The 23,160-nt window shown below is 39.6% G+C and overlaps 1 protein-coding gene across 1 annotated transcript in view; it reads right to left on the bottom strand.

Annotated features, from left to right (window-relative positions):
• LOC110153462 (protein tyrosine phosphatase receptor type M) overlaps nucleotides 1-23,160 on the bottom strand; it is a 583,698-nt gene that overhangs the window by 345,289 nt on the left and 215,249 nt on the right. The window contains exons 6-7 of the mRNA XM_055151363.1: nucleotides 9,965-10,022; nucleotides 9,605-9,898 (exon numbers count right to left, since the gene is read on the bottom strand). Coding sequence (XP_055007338.1) covers nucleotides 9,605-9,898; nucleotides 9,965-10,022 — 352 coding nt within the window. The remainder of the gene's footprint in view (nucleotides 1-9,604; nucleotides 9,899-9,964; nucleotides 10,023-23,160) is intronic.

Genomic DNA, 23,160 nt, shown 5'->3' with positions numbered 1-23,160 from the left:
TTAATTGTGGTTTAGACCTGGTTTAGACCTGGTTTCATTGTGATTTAGCCCTGGTTTAGACCTGGATCAGACCTGATTTAGACCCCAGCTCTTTTGACACGTGCGTTGGGAGTAATTGGAGAGCTTCATTGACGATAATAAGTCTCAAGGTTGTACTTCTTTCTGCGCTCTTCCCAAATGAACCCAAATGAGCCCTGGTGTCCTTGTCTCAGGCTCCGGCCGCTTTAGCAGATTGAATTAAAGCTCTTTGTTGTGCGGAGGCTGCCCAGCTCGCGCCGAGAACAGGTCGAGCGTGCGTTTAATTGTCCAGGAGGCCGTGGACACTGATTTTCATTAGCTCCAAAGACGGCGGGCGAGGGGGTGCGCTACATGTTTACAATTAGGGGGAAAAAAAAAGACATAAGAGACGTATCCATTTGTCTGAACTGGGGTAGTAAACATTTGTGGACAATAAAGTGGGGGTATTACAGTTCTGTGGGGTATTAACTGCTAAAACGTCACATATTTAGATCAACGTGTAAGCTTTAATTGTTTTGAAAATGTGATATTTCCAAAAACGATGTATAAAAAAGTTTGATAAGTTAAAAAGTTCCAAGGTGACGATTCAAGAATAAAAGCAGCTGGATTTAATTCAATACAAGGCTCTGCTTTTTATAATAGGATGAAGTGAACGCTTGAAATGCTTGGATATTGCAAACACAGTGAATTTAAACATGAGGGATGCACCGATACAATACTGGTGTCAGATATCAGCACAAATTAGGGATGAAACAATATCCAAATCTCACTGTACAATATTTAGAAGAGGCTGATATGATTGTAGATGGAACTCTTTTTTGCTTTTAAAATACCTTCACAAGATTTTGGTGTGAATTCTTTCCATCATAATCCCAAGAATTCAAGTCAAAAACTTGAATTTGAACTTCTTCATGTTGTTTGCACTGAAATGAATCATGGGAAATGTAGTTCCATATGTTCATAAGCTGTTGCTGTTATAAAACCATGCATTTCAGCAAACGAACTTGTAATTTGATATATTGTGACTCCCCACGATATTATTGTGAGACTTTTGACGATACGATATCACGATATTTCGGTTATGGTTACATCAGTTTGACTGATGTGCCAATTTGATCAAAAAGCTGGTGGAATGAGATGATTTTTCAAAGGTGTTCTGCAGTTACTTTAAAGGTACATTTTGTAACTTTTAGGTGGAGGGTCCATGAAACGCTTTGCTCCATGAAGATGTTAATGCTTTGTCTGGAATGTTCCACAGTATGGCATTACATCTTTTTATCTTCATGGAGTCCAAACCAGACCAAGTTACAGGCCAGATCTGTTGAATTGCAACTAGGGCTGGGTATCATTAAGAAGTTGCCAATACAATATGTATCTCGATACAGCACACTTTCGATTCAATACGATATATTTCAAATTGATTCAATATGGTTCAATAAAAAATAAAGGTTAAATCATGGCTCTGATACTAAAAGGTTTTGTTAAACCACTTCTTGTGAATATGAAACACAAATATTTTAATCATCAAAACAGTGAAAACGTCCAATGTTTTGCATAAACAAGTTTCCTTCCTTTGAACAAGCAAAAAAACTGTAGCATTCTAACAAAATGGTTTAGTAAAATATACAAAAAATACTCTTAGCGATATATCAATACAGCAGTCCCCGATATTGATACTGTATCATCACATTAAAACGATACGATATATTGATATTTCGATCTTTTTGCACACCCCTAGAGGCAACACCCACACACAGTCAGAATGCCTGTTTTTCTACATATTTTTGAGCTACAAAACCACCTGTAATTGAATAAAAGTAAGGTAGAGCTGTTTAATGTCATACTGTGGAACATTCCAGGAAGAGGAATGACATCTCCATAGAAACAAGAAGCTGACGGACCCCCAGCCAAAAAGTTTAAATGAGAAATAACAGATACAAAACACATTTAGATTAGAGTTTTTACCATATGCCATTTGTGTTTAAAGAAAAAGTATATTTTCAATCTCTGGTAACAAAAGTATCAGTATCGGAAAAAAAGCAGCATCGGTGTCAATATGGCCTTAAGTTGTCAATCAATATTACAATCAGACACTCGGATCAACAACGTTAAAACTAGTTCGTTTAAAATCTTTTCAATCACTGGAGCGAGTCAATATCTCCCTCCTGTAGTGAATGATGTATTACACCGGCCTGCCACTCTTAACAGTTCAATTAGGATCTCTGCTCTGTCTGGCCCCAGCGCACCTCACCAGCCGGGGCCATCCATCTCCGGGACAGTGACCGGAGGGGTGTCCCAGAGGCGGTGCACCCTCTCCCCCATCGCCGCCTCCTACGGCCCCCCTCCTGGACCCAAAGCTCCGGCTCAGGTAAGACCATTCATCCCCATCACAACCAATGAGCTCCTGACCTTCACACGAGGAGAGGGCACACCCGCCGACGCTGTACGCGGAAATCTGAAAAGCAGAGGCGCATCAGGTGTGGGTTTAGTCCGGGTTTAGTCCAGGTTTAGACCAGGTTTTAGTCAGGGTTTAGTCAGGGTTTAGTCCGGGTTTAGACCAGGTTTAGACCAGGTTTAGACCAGGTTTAGACCAGCTTTAGTCAGGGTTTAGTCTGGGTTTAGTCCGGGTTTAGTCCGGGTTTAGACCAGGTTTAGACCAGGGTTTACTCCAGGTTTAGTCCAGGTTTAGTCAGGGTTTAGTCAGGGTTTAGTCTGGGTTTAGTCCGGGTTTAGACCAGGTTTAGACCAGGTTTAGACCAGGTTTAGTCAGGGTTTAGTCAGGGTTTAGTCAGGGTTTAGTCCAGGGTTTACTCCAGGTTTAGTCCAGGTTTAGTCAGGGTTTAGTCCAGGGTTTAGTCCAGGTTTGGTCCAGGTTTAGTCCAGGTTTAGTCAGGGTGTAATCCAGGTTTAGTCCGGGTTTAGTCCGGGTTTAGTCCGGGTTTAGTCCGGGTTTAGTCCAGGTTTAGTCCAGGTTTAGTCCAGGATTTAGTCAGCGTTTAGTCCGGGTTTAGACTGGGTTTAGTCCGGGTTTAGTCTGGGTTTAGTCCGGGTTTAGTACAGGTCCCTGTCCCTGTCTCGTACCAGTCTAGGCCCAGTCTAGTCCCAGTCTAGTCCCAGTTTATCCTTCACTTATCTTTGGTTTATCCTTGGTTTAGTCCTGATTTAGTCCGGGTATAGCATGTTTAGTCCTCGCGAATTCCTGGTTTAGTCTTGGTTGATCCCCATCTAGTCCCCGTCGAGTCCCCGTCGAGTCCCCGTCTAGATCCAGTTTATCCTTGGTTTATCCTTAGTCTTAGTTTAGTCCTGGTTTAGCTCTAGTTCATAGACCTAATCCTGATTTAATCCTGGTGTAGTCTTGTTGAAGTCCCAGTTTATGCCTTGGTATAGACCTGGTTTAGACCTAGTTTAGACCTGGTTTCGTCCTGGTTTTGTCCTGTTTAGAGCCGATTTAAAACTGGTTTGGTCCTGTTTGGCCCTGGTTTAGACAGAGTTTATGCCTGATGTAATCCTGGTTCAGTCCTGGTTTTAGACATTTTTTTAGACCTGGTTCAGTCCTGGTTTTGTCCTGTTTAGAGCTGATTTAAAACTGGTTTGGTCCTATTTGGCCCTGGTTTAGACAGAGTTTATGCCTGGTGTAACCTTGGTTCAGTCCTGGTTTTGTCCTTAAATCTTGCATGATTAAGTCCTTCAATCCTGTTTTAATCCGGTTTAGCACCGGTTTAGTCCCTGTTCAGTCCTGGTTAAGCTCTGTTTTAGTCAAGGCTTGGACATTCAAAACAAAACCATTCCACCTGGAGACGCCGCACTTTTATGGACCCAACAGTGGACTAAATATGAGGACCTAACCATGAGGAAAAGTGCTGAGACTCCCTTTGTTTTGTCCCACTAAAGTCTGCAGCCGAGCGGAGCAGAGTACGGGCATATTTGGCTAATGTAGTGCGAAGGGCAATCTGTACAATCCCAAACAGTTTATGTACACACGGGTTAAAGCGGCCGTATAGACCAGTGCTAATGTAATGAGCTGTGCACTGCCACTCCGCTGCGCACATGCTATCAATCTCTATCTGTGATGAATTAGCACAAGCACTGGGCCTTTGAGAGAGAATTAACTCCAATAAACATGCACTGACAAACTTAAAGCGCTACTGCACAAGATCACTTTTTGCAGTCGACCTGGAAAAGAAAATACAACACAACGTTTACCTTAAAGATACTAGTTAATACTTTACCTCAAATACCCTCCCTGGATACTTTAAATAGAGTTTGCATGTAACTCTTAAACTAAAAGGGTCCATGGAGATGTTATTGCTTTGTCTAGAATGTTCCACAGTATGGTATTAAACTTTCTATCTCCATGGAGACCAAACTAACACAAGTTACGGGGCAGATCTGTGGAGAGAAAACCAGGCTCACAGTCACAATGTCTGTTTTTCCAGGTGTTTTTGAGCTATAAATCCACCTATAATTGAATAAATGTAAAGTAGATCTGTTTAAAGTCACACTGCGGAACATTCCAGATAAAGCAATGACATCTCCATAGAAACAAGCAGGTGACAGAGCCCCAAACATAAAGTTACATAGTGCACTTGTTTATCACACAGCTGTTATATAAGTTAAGTTAAATAATACTAAGTCATTCTCCCCATAGATTTTCTGCAAAATACAAAATAAAATTAAAGTTTGTAGGGCTGCTCAGGGCTAATCATCTATGTGACCGCAATTTAAATTAAAAATTGATTTCTGAAACTTTATAAACTGCATAGTTACTAACGCATTTGGCCAAATCTTGTGTTTTAAATGTGCGACTTGGACTTAGAACAACCAAAGTATGGATTTTAGTTACACATACAGTAGTTGATTAGCCGCAAACTCTTGGTATTTTTCAGAAAATCTATGGAGGAAAAAAATGACTGGAACATTTCTTTACGGAAACAGAGTGGCCTTCGAAGTAGGTGGGACAGAGGAGCTCCATGGCACCAGCTTTTGTGCTTTTATTACAAGGGTCTGGAAGTGTCTCTGTCTATGAATTTCAAAATGGTGAAAAATGAAGACCACCATCAAATCTCTCTTTTTTTTCTCTCTCTTTGTATGTGTGTTAGCCTTATAGCCTTTTGTTATGAATGTGCTTGATATGCTTGTCCTCAAAAATAACAAATTATTTAAAAAAAATATATAAATCTCTTTTAAAAAGTCCCTCCCAATTCTAACAAACATAGCACAGTTATTGCTCTGCCTGGGGTGTTCCACAATATTGCATTAAACAAATATATGTTGTATTTCTTCAATTATAGGTGTTTTTATTTCTAAAACAAGTCCCTGTAGGTAACTGTCAGGAAGAGCATCTGGACTAAATGTGTAAATGAAAAGAACAAAGTCAACAAACAATTATCTATAGCTAAGGGCCTGTTTACACGAGAACGCTTGCAGGTAAAAATGACAAAATATTTTATCAGAAGTGCCTTTTGTTTAGACGGTGATGGTGTTTTTGGGGCTTAAAAATGCTAAAATCTGAAACCACCCTCCAGAGTGGAAAAGTTGAACACGCTCCGCCGTAGCGTTTCCGTCTACACTGCCCAAGACGCAAAACTCTGGTCAGATCTGCTCAGGTCACATATGTGTTTATGTCGGGGTCAGCCTTATCAGAAGACCCTCTAGTCAGAAAATCCATGTTCAGGTAGTGTTACAAACTGTTACAAATGAAACTGTATTTCAAGTTTTAAATATGTTAAAAAGTAAATATTAAAAGTAATACATATATTAAACCCTTAAAATATGGCAAAAATGTTTGAGGAAATAATGATTTGGGTGGAAATGTCTGTCTTAAGTGTAACAGGGTTAATAATTGTTTGATATTCAGGCAACAACTTGCAAAATGTTCAGTAATTTGAACTCTACAACCTTCATTTCAATTTTATTTTAAATCTTTTTCTTTTAATATAGCATTGGTGGGTTTGTAAACCAACAAATTAAGTAATGCTGGCCTTAGCTAATGCTGTTATGCATGATTATGTGTTTTCCTGTCAATATCTATAAAAATTTTGATGTTGCAGCCATTTTTAATTGGTATACATCCAAAAGTTTACTAATTCTTCCCTGACATCCAGGGATTATTCTCTGTTGCTTTCATCAAATATACATTCAATTGTTCCAGAGATATGCTGCTGACAAACCAACAGAAGAGGTGATGATTTTCTGACTAGTGGGCCTTCTCACTACAGGGCCTTCTGACTAGTGAGCTTTCTGATGATAACCTCGCCGTATGCATACTTAATCAAATTCCACACACTATTGTGTCACCGTATGCACACAGATTTGTTCCTGAAAACGCTCATCTAAATGCGGAATTAAAAGTGAAGACGTGACTCCACTTTTGCGTCTTCTGTTCAGACCATCATCATATAAACATAGCCTTAAACTACGGGAAAATGTTGTTAAAAGGTGCACTGTGTAACTTTTCTGGTGGAGGGTATCCATGGTACTGTTAATGTTTTGCCTGGAATGTTCCACCGTATGGTATTAAGCAGATCGAGCTTATATTTATTCAATTACAGGTGTTTTTATTTCTCAAAAAACGTGAATTGTTATTGTGAGCAGGTCCACTTCTCCACAGATCTGACCTGTAAACTGGCCTGGGGATGGAGTCAAAGTCAAATCCTCTGCCAGAAAAGTTACACAGTGCACCTTTAAAGTTGTGGCCAGAGTCTTTTCTCGCACACAGCTGTTCTACATACGCGCTACTTCAAAACACTTGCGTTTTCTGCAGGTGCCGCCGTTTGCCTCGCGACTTTTAAAAAACGTTTAAAAACTTCTCGCGTCACCTCTAATTGTTCCAGGTGTTCAGAGCAGAATCCATTACCCACAATGCAATTCTGCGTGTCCGCGTAGCCTGGAAGTCCTAATGAAGATCCATAGATGCGAAACAATGCGAGCAGTCAACGCCGCTCCACAAAAGAAAAATAATTATTGGAGAATACTGGCAGTGATGTATGGCAATTTGGAACCGCAGCTTTTTACAGTGCGTTACAATACAGGCTACGACAACAATGGGAGTCCTGATGGTCGCTTTTGTACTGGACTGGTAAAAAGAGTGGATTTTCAAATAGGTGTTTTGTTTGCAAGTTGGTAAGTAATTTAGAAATGGGGCAAACTTGAATAAAACAAGCCTGAAAGCAATCATCGAGCGGTAAAAAAAAAAAAGTGCTGAACAGACGACAGCGGACATAAGTGTGTGTTTTTGTGAAAGACTTTGGTTGAAAGAGAGCGGTACTGAAAAATGTTACTGTTGACGCGGTAACACGGATTTGAGATGTAAGGAAAACATGCTTGAGGTTGGACATATAGTATATTTGGATCAATTTGAATGAACTTGTAAGGCTAATGGTAAATCAAAGGCTGAAGAAATGTACTTTCACTTTGTGGAAACCGTCTGACCTTGCAACATTAGGATTCGTTCGCTTGACGGTAGGCAGGTACCTTTTTAATTTAACCAATCGCTGCTATTTGGTCGTGACGTATGTAATGCACCACTAACGGGGCAAACTGATATATTAAGCTTTTCCCAAATCCCGTAGGAAGAAGGACAATAACATCTTTCCCCTTGATAAAATTCACCAAACATTTTGTTCCGGCTTTAAATCCTTGATCTCAGGAATCGTTGCCAACACAGAATGTATGGCTCTTCGCTGATTGGCTGGTGCCCGGACTCGCACTTCCGGGGCTTTTGCAAACTGTCTAGTGTATTCTGATTCCTGACCTAGTCACTGGAGAGAAATGAAATTGAGCAGAGGCACTAGGTAGCGCCAGCCTGGCTAAAAGAAATGTACACTTTTAACAAATCTACAGTATGTAACTTTACAGGTTACAGAATATTGTTGGATTTAACTAGGGATGTGCAAAAATACTGAACTATCTATATATCGTATCATTTAATGTGATGATATCAGGGGTTGCTGTATCGATATATCGCCAAAAGTATTTTTTAGTATATTTACTTGTTTACAGTTTTGCTGCTTGTTTAGAGGAAGAAAACATTTTGATGTTTTGATGATTAAAACGTTTGTGTTTTATATTCACTTTGCACAAGACGTGGTTTACCAAACACTTTTAGTATCACAGCCATGATTTAGCATTTAATTTTTACTGAACCATCTCGAATGATATGTATCGTATCGTATCGTGGCCTATGTATTGAGATATGTATCGGATCGCCAACTTCTTAATGATTCCCAGCCCTAAATTTAACCAGTTTTTATATTGTTTATGTGGGCGTTAACAGCAACTCAGATCTACTTGTTGTAATACGTGAGTTTAACTTGTGAGTCTGTAATGCACCAAAACACTCTTTTTCCAGACAGGAAAGTGAAAGCAAGTTTAGTTAATGTGTTTCCTATTCTGTGTTTAATTTAAAAAAAAAAGGAAAAAAAAAAAAGGCCAACTAATCTAGGAAACCAATAACAACTAATTTGAATGATTAAATTATTGTCTGTTTCCAATCAAAAATGCATCCACTGAAAATGTACTGTATAGATTTTATCTCTATGTAACTTATGTGTCTTGTCTGATTTTATGCATGTAGATTATTTTTTTTACACGGACAGGTGATGAAAACTATCACTTGTGCTAAAACACTCAAAGCAATGCGTCTGGCTTGTCTAATGCGATTGTGATGTCCTTAATACACATTAATAAAAATACATTTAAAAAAGAAATCAGAGGTATCGCCATGCCACAAATTGTTACATAAATGAATAGTTCTTTTTGTGGGGGTGTGATAATGTATTGGTACCTTAAATGGCCCATATTACTCAATTTTCTGTTATAATGTTGCTTCCTCATCACAAGCATACATGGATTTGTTTCATTCACACCCACACGCAAATCCTACACATTTAGTCTGAGCTCTTCTCTTAAACAGAAAACATTAAACTCTATACACCTTCACTAGAGTCATTTGGATAATTTCAGACCTGGAATTGCCAATCTCTACTGAACAAATGGTAAAAGTTAGCTGTCAACTTCAAAACTACCTGGTGGAACAGAGCGTTTTGAGCTTTGGAGGCGGAGAAAGAGCTGTAAAGACGTAAGTAACCTCCGCAGCTCATGCCTACAGTCTGTTTAAACACGGACCAAGGTTCAAGGTTCTTCATTTGTCATTCAAGCATGCGGGAGAAACACATGACAGACTCGAAATGTGTTCCTCGAGACCCAGTGATTAAGAGAGATAAAAACGATAATAAATAAGCAATATTAAAAAGTACATCAAGAGCATTTAGCAGCTCCAACAGAGAAGTACAAGCAGAACAAGATAGAAAGACAGCCTAAGCAGAAAGTCAGTGTGCACCGTTCAAAAGTCTGACAGCCTCAGGAAAAAAGCTGGACCTCACCGAGATGTTCTGGCTTTGGTGCTCCTCACTGGGATAATCCTGTTTTACTGTTATTGTGTCAGTAGTTTCAATACTATCGCAGTATATCTCTGTACAAGTATATCATCAGACTGTATTACTGTGACAGGACGTGTATTGCTAAAGATGTGTAATCGTTAACACCCGTCCCCAGCCCTTTCCCCATGCATGCCGTGTCTCCTGACCTGCACACTTGGTCCGGGCCCTCAGAGGCGGCCCCGGAGCCCCCGTGCCTCCCTCCAGCGGCCGGGTGAGGAGCACGCTGATCTCGTACTCCGTGTCGGGGTCCAGGTGTCCGATCTTGTGGGTGGTCTTGTCCACGGGCTGGAGGTCGTACATGGTCCCCGACACGGTCCTGTACTCCACCTCGCGGTCGATGATGGGCCCGTCTCCGTTGATGGAGTTGGCGTTGAGCTGGATCCAGAGGTACGTGGCCCCCACCGCAGTGAGCTGAGGGGGCGCGATGGGCACAGGGGGTTCTGGGAAACAAAACGTGAAAGAGAAAAGTCAATATACAGTATTGAACATGAGTCTGTCAGTCAAACCGGTTGTAACGCTACCAACAGGATTTTTTTGGGCCCAAACTCCTGGGAGCTGCAGAAGCTATGGAGCAACAGGAAGAGAGGGGTCTGGAGTAAGAAAGCTTTCAGAAATATTCATGTGCATAGGATATAAATCTGTGCATATTTGGGAAATCCGTGCATATTTGGCTGCAGTTGAGCATAAAATAAATATTCGTAAACTCTCGAATGAGTCCAGATTCAGAATATGAACTGAGAAGTTACGACATCAAGAATTACAATCACAAAATGAAAATTTCAGTCCTGCTTTAGTCCTGCTTTAGTCCTGCTTTAGTCCTCCTTTAGTCCTCCTTTAGTCCTCCTTTAGTCCTCCTTTAGTCCTCCTTTAGTCCTGCTTTAGTCCTCCTTTTTCACTCCTGGTTTAGACCTCCTGGTTTAGTCCTTCTGGTTTAGTCCTTCTGGTTTAGTCCTTCTGGTTTAGTCCTCCTGCTTTAGTCCTGGTTTAGTCCTCCTGCTTTAGTCCTGGTTTAGTCCTGCTTTAGTCCTGGTTTAGTCCTGGTTTAGTCCTGCTTTAGTCCTGGTTTAGTCCTGCTTTAGTCCTGGTTTAGTCCTGCCTTTAGTCCTGGTTTAGTCCTGCTTTAGTCCTGGTTTAGTCCTGGTTTAGTCCTGGTTTAGTCCTCCTGCTTTAGTCCTGGTTTAGTCCTGGTTTAGTCCTGCTTTAGTCCTCCTGCTTTAGTCCTCCTGCTTTAGTCCTCCTGGTTTAGTCCTCCTGCTTTAGTCCTCCTGCTTTAGTCCTCCTGCTTTAGTCCTGCTTAGTCCTGCTTTATCCTCCTGCTTTAGTCCTGGCTTATTCCTGCTTTAGTCCTGGTTTAGTCCTGGTTTAGTCCTCCTGCTTTAGTCCTGGTTTAGTCCTGCTTTAGTCCTGGTTTAGTCCTGGTTTAGTCCTGGTTTAGTCCTGCTTTAGTCCTGGTTTAGTCCTGGTTTAGTCCTCCTGCTTTAGTCCTGGTTTAGTCCTCCTGCTTTAGTCCTGGTTTAGTCCTGGTTTAGTCCTGGTTTAGTCCTCCTGCTTTAGTCCTGGTTTAGTCCTGGGATCAGTCCGTATGCAGTGCAAATGTCCAGCATCCCAATCAATGTTTCTTCTGCTCAATAAATAATACCTGTGAAGTGATGACATATTTTTGACAGTAAAGTTGCATTTGTGAATTCGTATTCATACTGAAAAAAAACTTTATCATAAATTTTCATTTCGTGGTTTTAATTCATGTCGTCATAACTTTTTCAATTCGTATTCTGACGGATAAAATACACACAACACATTTTTTGTACAACTGGACTCAATCAAGAGTTTACGAATATTTATTTTATGCTCAAGTACAGCCAAATATGCACAGATTTCTATCCTATGCACACAGATATTTCTGAAAGCTTTCTTACTCCATAGAGGGGAAGTGTATTATCTAGTTCTTAATATAGATCCATGAGTCGATGGAGCTGAATCCTGCCCATGTTCACTTCCTATTTGTAGCGTCCTGGCTCGTGGGATAGTTCAGTCCATTTAAAATACACAGTTTGAGTTATCTTATTTATTTATTTATTTGATTATTTATTTTTGTCATTTGCATTTTCATTGTCATTTTATATATCCTTGAGTCGGACAGAGTGAATGATTAAAAGCAATATAAAATTACAGAGTATCATAAAAAGGTAATTAAACGTAAATTGCAATACAAACTTAACTAGAACTTAAATTGCTTCGTAATATATTTTTTTTTATTATTACAGAGTCGTGAATAGGCGAAAAAGAATATTGTTTGATTAACATAACATATTGCGTTGGACCATTACAACCTGCAAGACGACTACAATTGTTTAAAGCTGCTCTCTGTGCCATTTAAAAAGACAAACTTCCAAAGACTTTCTCACAGTGTCGTCTAAAACATGTGAAATTGTCCAGGCCTTGGATGTACTCCGATCACCACATCGATGAAAAGATGATGTTCCAAACGCGTTAAATGAAATGTTTGTGAAATTGTGAAATAACCTGACATTCTTCCTTTTCCCTTGAACCAAATATGGATTTTAAAAGTGACACTCAAGGACAGACCCACGGTTACAACAAATACTGCAATCTCTGGTATCTGTAGTAAGAGTAAGTGTTCATCGTGGGCTATGTTTTCTCTCTCGCATTCCAAAAATATGATCATTATCTGATTTGTGGAGTTATCAGATTAGTCAAATGTGATGTGAGTAATCTGATTTCTCTGACTGTGTACAACTGTGCAGGAAAATTATGTAAAAATATCGATAAAAATGAAAGATGGAAATGAAACAGAACATGATTTACAGTAGATATGAGTTGTCCTTTGTCTTTCAACATTATGACACAGATATAAGACCACACGGTAATATAAAATAAAGTACAATTTAATGCTCAAAATCAGTTTTGTGTATTGAGTCAATTCTTCAGTATCAAAATGTGTTATTAGACACGTAAATGTACCCAGTATTAACCAATATGACTGATGTGTCCATGTGTTATTCATGAGCTATTTTGATTATGCAATGTTATTCAATATTTTAATACATAAAAAATGTATTCTACTCGGCTACTTCTACTACAACTACAATTATGTTTGCTATTTTACCATAAATACGCTCTATTGCTACAACGATTTTGCTTCTACTGTAACCAGGTTATAACAATTATTACTATAATTACCGATTTTATCTCTAAATCATCCAAATTATTCTAGTGAAAGAGTCATTAAACACCCTCCTGAAGTTTTACTCTAAGCAAAATCTGAAAAACCGTCCAGAGTAAGTGGTGCCCGGCGGGTTAGGGGGAGTAGGTGTAGGGTGGGCTCTGGAGTGATGATTGACAGCCACAACAATCCAATATGGCACAGACCAGTGCGCTCCAGACTTTGAAACAGAGTGGATATTTGTGTTCGGATCACGCCGTTTCCCTTTTTTCCCCAGACATGGCGGGACATCGCGGTGCCCAGCGGTGCCAGGTCAGGGTGGGTCTGAGAGGGGCTCCTCAAGTACCTCCTGTAGACGCCAGTGGCTGCGCTCGTCACATAATAAGCCAGCATCATTGGCGCTTGTTAGTCCTACCAAAAAAATCAAGTCTATTTTGTCTTCCTATAATTTATGTTATTAGGTTGTTTTTTTCAGACTAAGTTAGTTTTTTTTTTTTTTTTTTTTTACTTTTTTTTTTTTTTATTAAAGACAGCAGAACATAACATTCAAAAAAACAAAACAAAGATCAACGTTTAACAATTGCAATATTCAACATAAAAACAAAAACATAAAGCAACAACCACAACACCACAACAAATACAAAAAAGCCCCCCCATTTCCCCCCAACCGCCCACACCAACACAAAGTCAAAACAATATAAATGTGATAGTGCAACACAAACACACCGCTAGGCTCCCGAACATTGATACACTGCGGCCAATTTATAATTGAAGTTCCTTTTGTCTCTCTTCCTTTTTTTTTTTTTTTTTTTTTTTTTTTTAATTATAATTTTTTTAATGTATTAGTCCCTATACTCAAACTAATATTTAAGACTAAGTTTGTTTTCACATCTGACAGTTTCTATAAACCGGGACGAGGGGGCTTTTTTACTCTCACACATCTAGGATACAGTCCTGAAAAAGTCATCCTGCCTCCTCCGGTAGGAAGACAGCACCAAAATCTGTTTAAATCAGCTGACTGGACATGTCACAGAAACATCACGTGACCACTCTGAGGAAGACCACTAGTGAGCAGTCGAAACTATCAGGTGAGACAACAAACTCTTGGTCTGAAAAAATAATCTAATAGCATATTTACTGGTCATAGTTGATCCTAAAGAGGCCATTACAGACTCAGTTTTTGACCCAAAAGACAGATTTTTAACAAATATGCACTAAAATGCCAAAATAAGGCCAGAGATATGTATACATTTCCATTTTAGACCCATTTACACAGTTAATCAGTAGATTTTGTAAAAACTGATTTTGGTGTTTCGTGGAGTTTAAAAACGCAGTGGAGCACTTCCTGTATTACCACATGACATCACAAGTTGGAACAGAGTGTTTTCCGTTTCAGAGAACTCAGCCGAAATATTCACACCTAAATTTGTGTGAATGAAACAAAAGGGGGACACAACATTATAACATAGATGTGCCCTTTAAATCATTTGCGATCGTCAAAAAGGTATACCATCAACTAGCATGCTAACGGCACACCTCCTGGTTCTATGACAATAAGATTTTAGAATTAAATGTAGACAGAATTATTATTATGTTTATTTATTTCGGACAGTAATACATAGAACATAAATTAAAAAACAAAAACAAAAAACTAAATGATAAAAAAAAGACAAAAACGTAAATACATAGATATAACACAAAAAGTAACTATTTCTATTCTATAATAATAATAATAATAAATGTTACGCAGAATTTTAATGTGTCCGAAAAGGAGTGGGAGAAAGTAAATACTTATTTAACCCCACCCCTTTTTTCTACAATCCCAAATTAACGAAGAACAAATAGACTTCTCATTTCCTGTACATTATAAGCAATAATTGCACAGTACCTCCATTGCATTACAATCTAACAGACAACAACAAATATATGTATATTATGTACACAGATATAGTACACATCATATACACAGATATAATATATACATACCTACATACACATCACATACCCATGCATACCTATATATATATACATATATACACCCATATACATACACATACATATACATGCACACATATACCCTAAGCACTCATTTCTTCCGCACAGTATTTTGAAATAATTAATTTTTTAATTGCCTTTTTGAATACATGTATATTCGAACAAAGTTTTAATTCTATTTTCAAGTTGTTCCATAATTTCACCCCACAAACAGAGACACAAAAACTTTTTCTTGTCGTTCGAGCACGAGGCAATTTAAAATTCAAAACGCCTCTTAAGTTATAGTTTGTTTCCCTTTCACAAAAAAGTAGTTGAAGATTTACAAAAAAGTAGTTGAAGATTTGTGGGAGAGCCACTTGTAACTGCTGCCAAATTCAAAGAAAACACTACAGTTATACATTTGGTATTTGTAACTTAGTGTAATGTCCTCCCAGAGTTTTTCATATTTTAATAATTCAATTTGAAGATTTTAGCAAACATGGCCTTTATTTCTTGTCAGGTTTTCATTTCTTGAGAGGACTCCACACTGGCGATGCTAACCTTTTGTGGTATGTACCGAGTATTTGTGTAATCTCCCAAACCAGTGTGCGCGGCATGTTTAATGACGCTCTGTAAATGTCAGTTTTTCTGGGGCGCGATATTTTCAGCGGAGTTTCAATATGTAAACTGGAGAGCGAGCATTTGAGGAAGGATTTTTGGGAGGAATGTGCCTGGAGGGAAAACAAGAGGTCTAATAAAAAAATCAGAAAGGGACAGTTTGTAGCATTTGCATATTTGGTTCCCAGGCTAAATGAAATATGTATTGGAATTAGATTTTAAAAAAGGGCCCATGTTACACTGTTTTCTGTTTTCTGGTCTGTTATAATGTTGTTTCTTCATCACAAACAGACCTGGAGTTGTGTTTTGCTTCATTCACACACATTTAAACACACAAACCCTGCAGATTTAGGCCGAGTTCTTCTCAAACTGTAAACACTCTGTTCCACCTTGTGATGTCATGTGGTAATACAGGGAGTATAGCACTGTGTTTTTAAACTCCATACACCTTCTCTAGAATGATTTAGATAATTTCAGCCCCGGAATTGCCCATCTCTACTGAACTAAAAGGTAAAAGGAGCTGTTAACTTGAAAATTACCACGTCATGACATCACAAGGTAGAACTTTGGAGATGTACAGACGATTTGTGTGAATGAAACAAAACACAACTCCAGGTTTGTTTTTGAAGACGTAACAGCATCATAGCATGACCTAAAGCTCACAAGAGTCAATTTTGTGCAATCTAGGACCTTAAAGTAGAGCCTAGATTCCATAAAAAAAAGTAGGATTTAAACTAATGAACTTTTTTGCTACACAACAAAAAGTGGAGTTTTAAAATTGACTCTCACAGAATCAATTTTACCATTTTCTCAGGGTTTATATGGGTCCAATCTGTTCTGAAGTTAATTTAACATTGTTGGAAATGTTAATTAAAAGAACACTGGACCAAAGTTCCTGTTTAACCCCGAAATCAAGAGTTACTGTATATTAACGTTTTGAGAGTAAATGGATTACACTTTGTAGGGTTATCCTGATTTAGATAAACAACACACAGAGATATATTATTTTTTACATGTTATTTTAGTTAATTTAAGATGAAATTATGTACAAAACTGGTGCAAACTGGTCTTCTCTCGCAGGATATTGAAGTGGAGTGTGGGAGGTGCCAAATTAACACTAAGGGAAGTTGAATTAACTTCAACCATATCAACTCTGGTAAATAACCCCAACTTGAACCCCCATTTATCTTATCTACTGTTAATTATATTTTGGTCACTTTGGTGCAGACTAGGTAAGCTTGTGCTGCCTTCAGTGGCCTCTGCAATTTCTAGTAGTTGGTGACATCACACAAAACTGCCCTGATTACAGCCAGGAGTTTGAGTACAAACACTTGGAGGAGGGTCTGCCTTCTGCTTGTAACATATCGATGGATTCAAGCAGGTGACGTCACTAAAATAACAGGTGTGCACAGCAAGAATGCATGTTTTTTTTCTAAATATTTTGGACCAATAAAAAGAGTTGTCACTGAAAAAATACAATGTTGATCAGTTTAATGCCATACTGTGGAACATCCCAGACCAGCAGAAAAGTTACATAGTGCACCTTGGAAACTTAATATTCAATCATTCACTCATAGTTGTGAATGGCAATGGTTCAGCTGATATGACATTTGGCCTCAAAACTTGCAGGTTCTGCTCCTTCTACTGTTAATGTCCACTTATCAATTAATATTAGAATAATTCAGACATGTTTGATAGTTGAGACTGAAATATAAACTGCAGTATAACCAATACAAGAGTCACACAGAGTTTTCAGCACATGTTTTTCAAGGTCTAAAAATTAGGGTTTGCAGGTTTTAAAAGATCCAACAGTACGGCTATTTAGTCTGGCAGAGGACATTAGAAAATCAGATTTCATTGCCATTTTATTATTTGTAACTTACCAATAGTGACCATTCAGATTGCAATTTGAATTTGCTTTCAGTCAGTCACTGTGCTCGGGGAAATCACAGGGTCCACGTGAACAGGTTTTTCTTCTACAAGGCCTTTTCCATTTCACTGAGAGCTACAGCAAATGGCTGTCCACACAAACACTGCTACAAGACGCCATTATGTCGTTAGAGACGCTTCTGTCCTGACAACACAAACTCACTGTGTGTGCTCCACAAGACAAAGTGGTGCACTCAGAACTGTCACTGCTCTGCTCTGGGGTCTAAAAACATTTTAACTTTACCTTAAAGGTGCACTGTGGAACTTTTCTGAGATCATAACCTGGCTCATGCCACATTGATATGTGCAGCTCTCTGAATGGAGATCTACACATTATCAATCTGGATGAAAGTGGCTCTGGATGAAAATGATCAGGACATCAAGAAGAAAAAAAAAATCTAACCATTTTGAAAACCAGTTGAGTGAAAAGTAATTTCGTGTTAACAAATGCACAAAAAAGGCTTTGTTTTGGTTTGTTTTGTGCTGTTCACCTTTGGCTCCATCAAAATGCTGCCCTGTGATTGGTCTGAATCACTCATGAAGTTGGTCAAAACAGATTCTCAGCCATTCGTAAACTCACAAATATCACAAGAATCCATCTTGCTGCACCAGGTACTGTGATCCAAAAGATGTTATCTTTTACCTGTATGCGCAGTACAGCATTAAACTGCTCTATCTCACATTTATTCAATCACAGGTGCTTTTATGGCCCATAAAATACATAGAAAAGCATGTATTCTTACTGTGAGCAGTGAAACAACCACCCAGACACCAGCACAGAGGCAGAGCAGAGGAATGTCCCCTTGTCATACCATAGTGTACAGAAGTCCCTGTAGTGCCTCCCCTCCCTGTCCTCTAATGAGCGTTCACATGTAACACTATATCTCCATTAGTCTGTCCCGCTCGTGTCCTGGAGGAGCCCGTCTTCTCCCAGGGCGTCCCAGGGCAGACGCATCACAGGCGCCTCCCAAAACAGATGGTTACCCCGCCCTGACCTCCGCCTGGTCCCTGTACTCCCACTAATCTAGAGTCCCAGTGCCGCTGTCCAACATCACCTGACGCGAACCAGCTAATCCCCCATGTCTCCCGTGGGTGCTCACCAGTCTGCAGACGGGACGGAGCTGAGACTGAGGAGGTTTGCATGAGATGTTGTGGGCTGCTGTACGACTTTTACACTGTAAGATATTCAACCAAATCACATTATTGCAATAACGGAAGACTCAAGTCAAATTTAAAGTTGACCGTAGGCTGTATAAAGAAGTGGACTAATAAAGCTGTGCAATTAATCGAATTTTGATTGCGATTTGTGTGTCAAACGATCTCCAAACTCATAATTGAGTTGAAATGATTTACATGCCGGTGAAAGTGAGGAAAGGTGCGCGAATGACCGTAGTTTTGCGAGGATTCACGTGGTGGTAAACTCACGAAGGAGCGCGTATCACAGGAGGATTTATTTGCCTCACTATTTAATAAATATTTCTGCCACTGGTCTTACTTTCTCCGCTAAAGTGTGAGCTCCGCTGTGCGACATGTAAACAAACAACACCATGTGAGCTCATCATTGGCCATGGCTCGGTTCAGCTGTGCACATGTGAATGCAGGACATAAAACCCTATGCATATTATATAGTAAATACTGTATTTTCCGGGTTATTAGGCGCTCTGGATTATAAGGCGCACTGTCATTAAATGGTCTATTTTCAAACTTTTTTCACAAATAAACCGCACCGGACAACAGTTGGATGGGTCAGTGGGACTTTGTTTGTTCGTTCACGGTGACTCTGGGCTTTGTTCAGTTGTGGCGTGTAGGGAGGGTGCTGTCTGGGGCCGCTGGATTGTCGGCGTGTTCGCAGTGACTCAGTTGTTCAGTTGTGTCTAGAAGTGACACATTGCACTCGCTTTTTCGGTTCGTTCCTCCGTTCCGTTCCCCGTCGGCGTGGAATGATGAGCGTGTCTGCGGGTGTTTTTCGCTGTGCGGTCGCTGTCTGCTCCGTGTGTGTTTGCGTGCGCTGCGGGTGGTGCGGCTTTGTAGTTTACTGAAGTCGTGCTGGGACACCGAGTGGATTCGTGTATAGGGCGCTCTGGATTGCGGCGCGAGCAGTTGTTTTTTGATGGGGTTGGAGGCTTAAGAGTGTGCCCTATAGCCCGGAAAATATGGTATTTTATTTTATTTTTAAATATAGAAATTGTAGAACAGCTGGATATGTAGTTTATTTTGGATACAATTACGTGTTTCTATGCCTTATGCCTTATTTCATGTTCAAAGTATATTTTATTCATTTTATATTTTATACATCGCAAAACTGCTTTTAGGTACACAGTAGCCTATATTTATTTTCAGTATGAAAGTTTTGCATAAATTATCAAAAACATTTTTTTTTGGAGAGAGAGAAATGCTGAATAAATGCATCGTGTAACTAAAAACATAATCGTGATTTCAATATTGACCAAAATAATCATGATAATGATTTTTTCCATAATCAAGCAGCTCTAGTGTGGTGTCATTCACAGCGTTCAGCTCCAGTCAAATGAAGCTCACAAGGCTAGCCGGGTCCATAGGAATTTATAGCGAAATAAATACTCCAGAATCATGTAGAGCAGGTTGATACAAACATTCACTCACTGCAGCAGTTACAGAGAAAGGGCCACCAATTTTTCGCTGGAGCCAGAAGCATCCTCATGATCACCTCCTATTTGGAACGCAGCAGGTCTCAGTTTAGCCATGTCCATCTATATATCTACAGTCTGTGATGTGTGTTGATTTGTTTAGGTTTGGGACTGGCACAAAGCGTACACTTGCTTGTGACCTCTTGTGACTTTTTGCCACTGCCTTTGTAAACGATTACAAAGCGGATTTACATAATGACCAAATGTCCGTCCAGTCTGTGGCTGCTGTTGACTCAGAGATGACAAGGTGCAAAAACTCACAGCACACTTTCTAAGCAACTAATAACTAAATATTTAAGAATATATTAGAATTGGAAATCGCCGCCTTACAAAACAGATTCTTGATTCTGAATTCAAGCAATAAAACAAAACCAAACAGGGCTTCAAACGGGTTATAAAGTTGTTTCCACATCAAAAACATGCCTGCTGAGGTTTTAGATGTTTGCATGTTTCAGTAATTTAGCGATCTCATCTGGGCTCTATCCATACACATACAGTATGTTTGAGTAATCCTGTAGTTTTAGGCTGTTTACATCTCCAAAGCTCAAAAAGCTCTGTTCCACTCTGTGATGTCATGAAGTGAAAATCACAAGAGGAAAAATATAGTTAAAAAAGCTTTATTTAGATGGCCAAAGCCAACATGTTTTGACCAAACTGATCTTCATCAGGGCTCAGTTAAAAACCCAAGGTACCCAACTCATTTTAATAATCCTGACTGATCAAACATTAAAGGTCCCATATTACACGAAATTAACTCCTGTGAGCTTTAAGTCATGTTAGAATGTTGTTACCTCCTCAAAAACCGACCTGGAGTTGTGTTTTGTTTCATTCACACATGTTTAAAACACAAACAGATGCATAATTGAAGTTCTTCTCTCAAACACTCTGTTCCACTTTGGAATGTCATGTGGTGATACAGGAAGTGCTCCAATGTGTTTTTAAATACAATACAACTTCACTAGAATCATTGGGATCATTTCAGACCTGGAATTGTTAATCTCTACTGAACAAAAGATAAATGTTATTTGTTAACTTGAACACTACCACTACATGACATCACAAGGTGGAACAGAGATGTAGACGCACTAATAATGCAGGATTACCACTGTTGGACAAGTAACTTTAAGATTGTAATGTGCTAGTTATTACTTGTTACTGTCATTTAAAAGTAATTTGTTACACTACAATATTACTGCATTTAAAATGTAAAACATTACACGACTATTGCAGCACTTTTGAGTTACTCTCACCAAAATAACTGCAAAGATGCTGAACTTTTGCTTCGTATATGGACCGAACCAGGATTCAAACAGGACTGAACCAGGAGGACTGAACCAAGACTAAACCAGGACTAAACCAGAACTGAACCAGGACTAAACCAGAACTAAACCAGGTCTAAACCAAGACTAAACCAGGACCAAACCAGGACTGATCTTGGACTAGAACTTGGAATCTAGCACCGCCCCTGAGAGAACCCCTAGCGCGACCGGGCGTCAGCTGCGTTTAGCTCCATGGAGCGTGGAGTTTTGCACCGGTCCTTTCGCTCGTGGTCACGGTCTACGTGGGTGCACCTCCAGCATTTCACCGCCGCTGATATCGCGCCGATTTTAGTGAATTTGTATGAAGAAAAACGAAAAACCCACCACTTCAATCCAGGTTAAAAAAGCATTGTAACACGCATTACTGACATTTGCACCGAGTAAAATATTACCACTTTTTCCCCTGTAATGCCGTAACATTACTACGTTACAGCAAAAAGCAATGGATTACAGTAATTTGTTACTTTTATAACACGTTACTCCCAACACTGAGGATTACTGATGGCATGTTTTTTTTATGTTAGTTGAAGGACAAACAAGCTTCATGTAAGGAATAGAAGAAGTAGTCTGTTATTTCCTAAAATGACATTAAATAAGTATAATAAGTATAGAGGATTTTTTTAAGGGAAGAGAAATACAGCGACAGTCCTTGTGCGCATTCAGAATTACTGTTGAAGTTTCCTGTCTAGAAGTAATTCAGCGACCGACACGTCAGTTTTTAGACCCTTCGTCTGCTTCGGTCGCGCCATCGCTGGACGAGATCTCCAAGAATCACCTCAGTTTGGCTTTGCTCCTTTTCCTCTTCTCTTCTTCTTTCAGCGACCTCAAAAACGGACTTTCTTTTGCGGCGAACCGGTCGTGGATTCTCGTCCGCCGTCGCGACAAACTTTGTGCGAAATGCGAGGAAGCGACAGTTCGAAAATGCCTCTAAGAACCGCTGCGTAAACCACGTAATCCCCGCGCTCCGACGAGTCAGTTATACTAGGGAGTTTGATTGACAACCTAACAGCCAATAGAAAATGAGGGAGCCTCGTTTTCTATTGGCTGATGTTTATCTGGCCTCACTACGTCCACAGTTGATAGATTTTTGTTCTTTTTTTTTTTGGTCATCATAATTACAAAGCTGCTTCATCTCTGTAATGGTATTTTAATCTTTCACTGACAGTTTGAAACAAAAAAAAATCCTCCATACAACCTTTAAGGAATGTTTGTGGACCCCAACAAACCATTTGTTGTTGCTAAAGTTAAGTTGTCACAGTACATCTTTACGACTACAGTTGTTGTTTGACCATGTACTGATCACTCTGTTTGACACGAGCCTCACACCTGTTGTCCAGCACCAGTGTATAAAAACTGTCCGTTCCTGAGACTCGCTCTCTCTGTCGTTGCAGTAGCCAGAGCTCTCTGTGTGTGTTTGTATAAAACCTTCAGAAAACGCTTTTGTGGTCCTCACCTCCTCCAGAAAATCATGATAGCAATTACTCAAACATATGTGAACGAAACAAAACGCAACGCAACTCCAGGTCTGTTTTTGATGAGGTAACAACATTACAACATGACTTAAAGCTCACAGGAGTCAATTCCGTGTAATATGGGACCTTTAATATTTGATCAGTCAGGATTATTAAAAGTAATATCCAAAAAACATATATTAAAAAACTATAAAAGCACAAAGCTCCACGGTGCACTCTCCTGTCTCCTCTCTGCTTTGTGACACTGGGCAGAGACACAGAACGACTGGTTAATATCCTAAAGTGTTTGGCGGTTGGAGTGCGTTCGGAGCTGCTAATCCATTATTTTCCATGTGCTGCCGAAGAGAGGATTAGCGCACCTAAAGACTTATTTCATCAACATAAGCCTGCGCCGCTTTGTGAGGGGAGTCAAATGTGTGCGCTGCATTACCTACATCAAACTGCTGCTCATGTTGTCGGGTCTGGTCCTGTGGGATTGGAGTGGAGGCCTAAAGTGGACGGCTACAATCGCGATTACCAGTGCGAGGATGAAAATGTGTG

The sequence above is a fragment of the Boleophthalmus pectinirostris genome, unplaced genomic scaffold, assembly GCF_026225935.1.
Source record: "Boleophthalmus pectinirostris isolate CB_2022bp ecotype Guang Dong unplaced genomic scaffold, ASM2622593v1 HiC_scaffold_16, whole genome shotgun sequence".
NCBI lineage: Eukaryota > Metazoa > Chordata > Actinopteri > Gobiiformes > Gobiidae > Boleophthalmus > Boleophthalmus pectinirostris.
The sequence above is the reverse complement of the archived record's forward strand: the minus strand, read 5'-3'. Positions and strand labels throughout refer to the sequence as shown.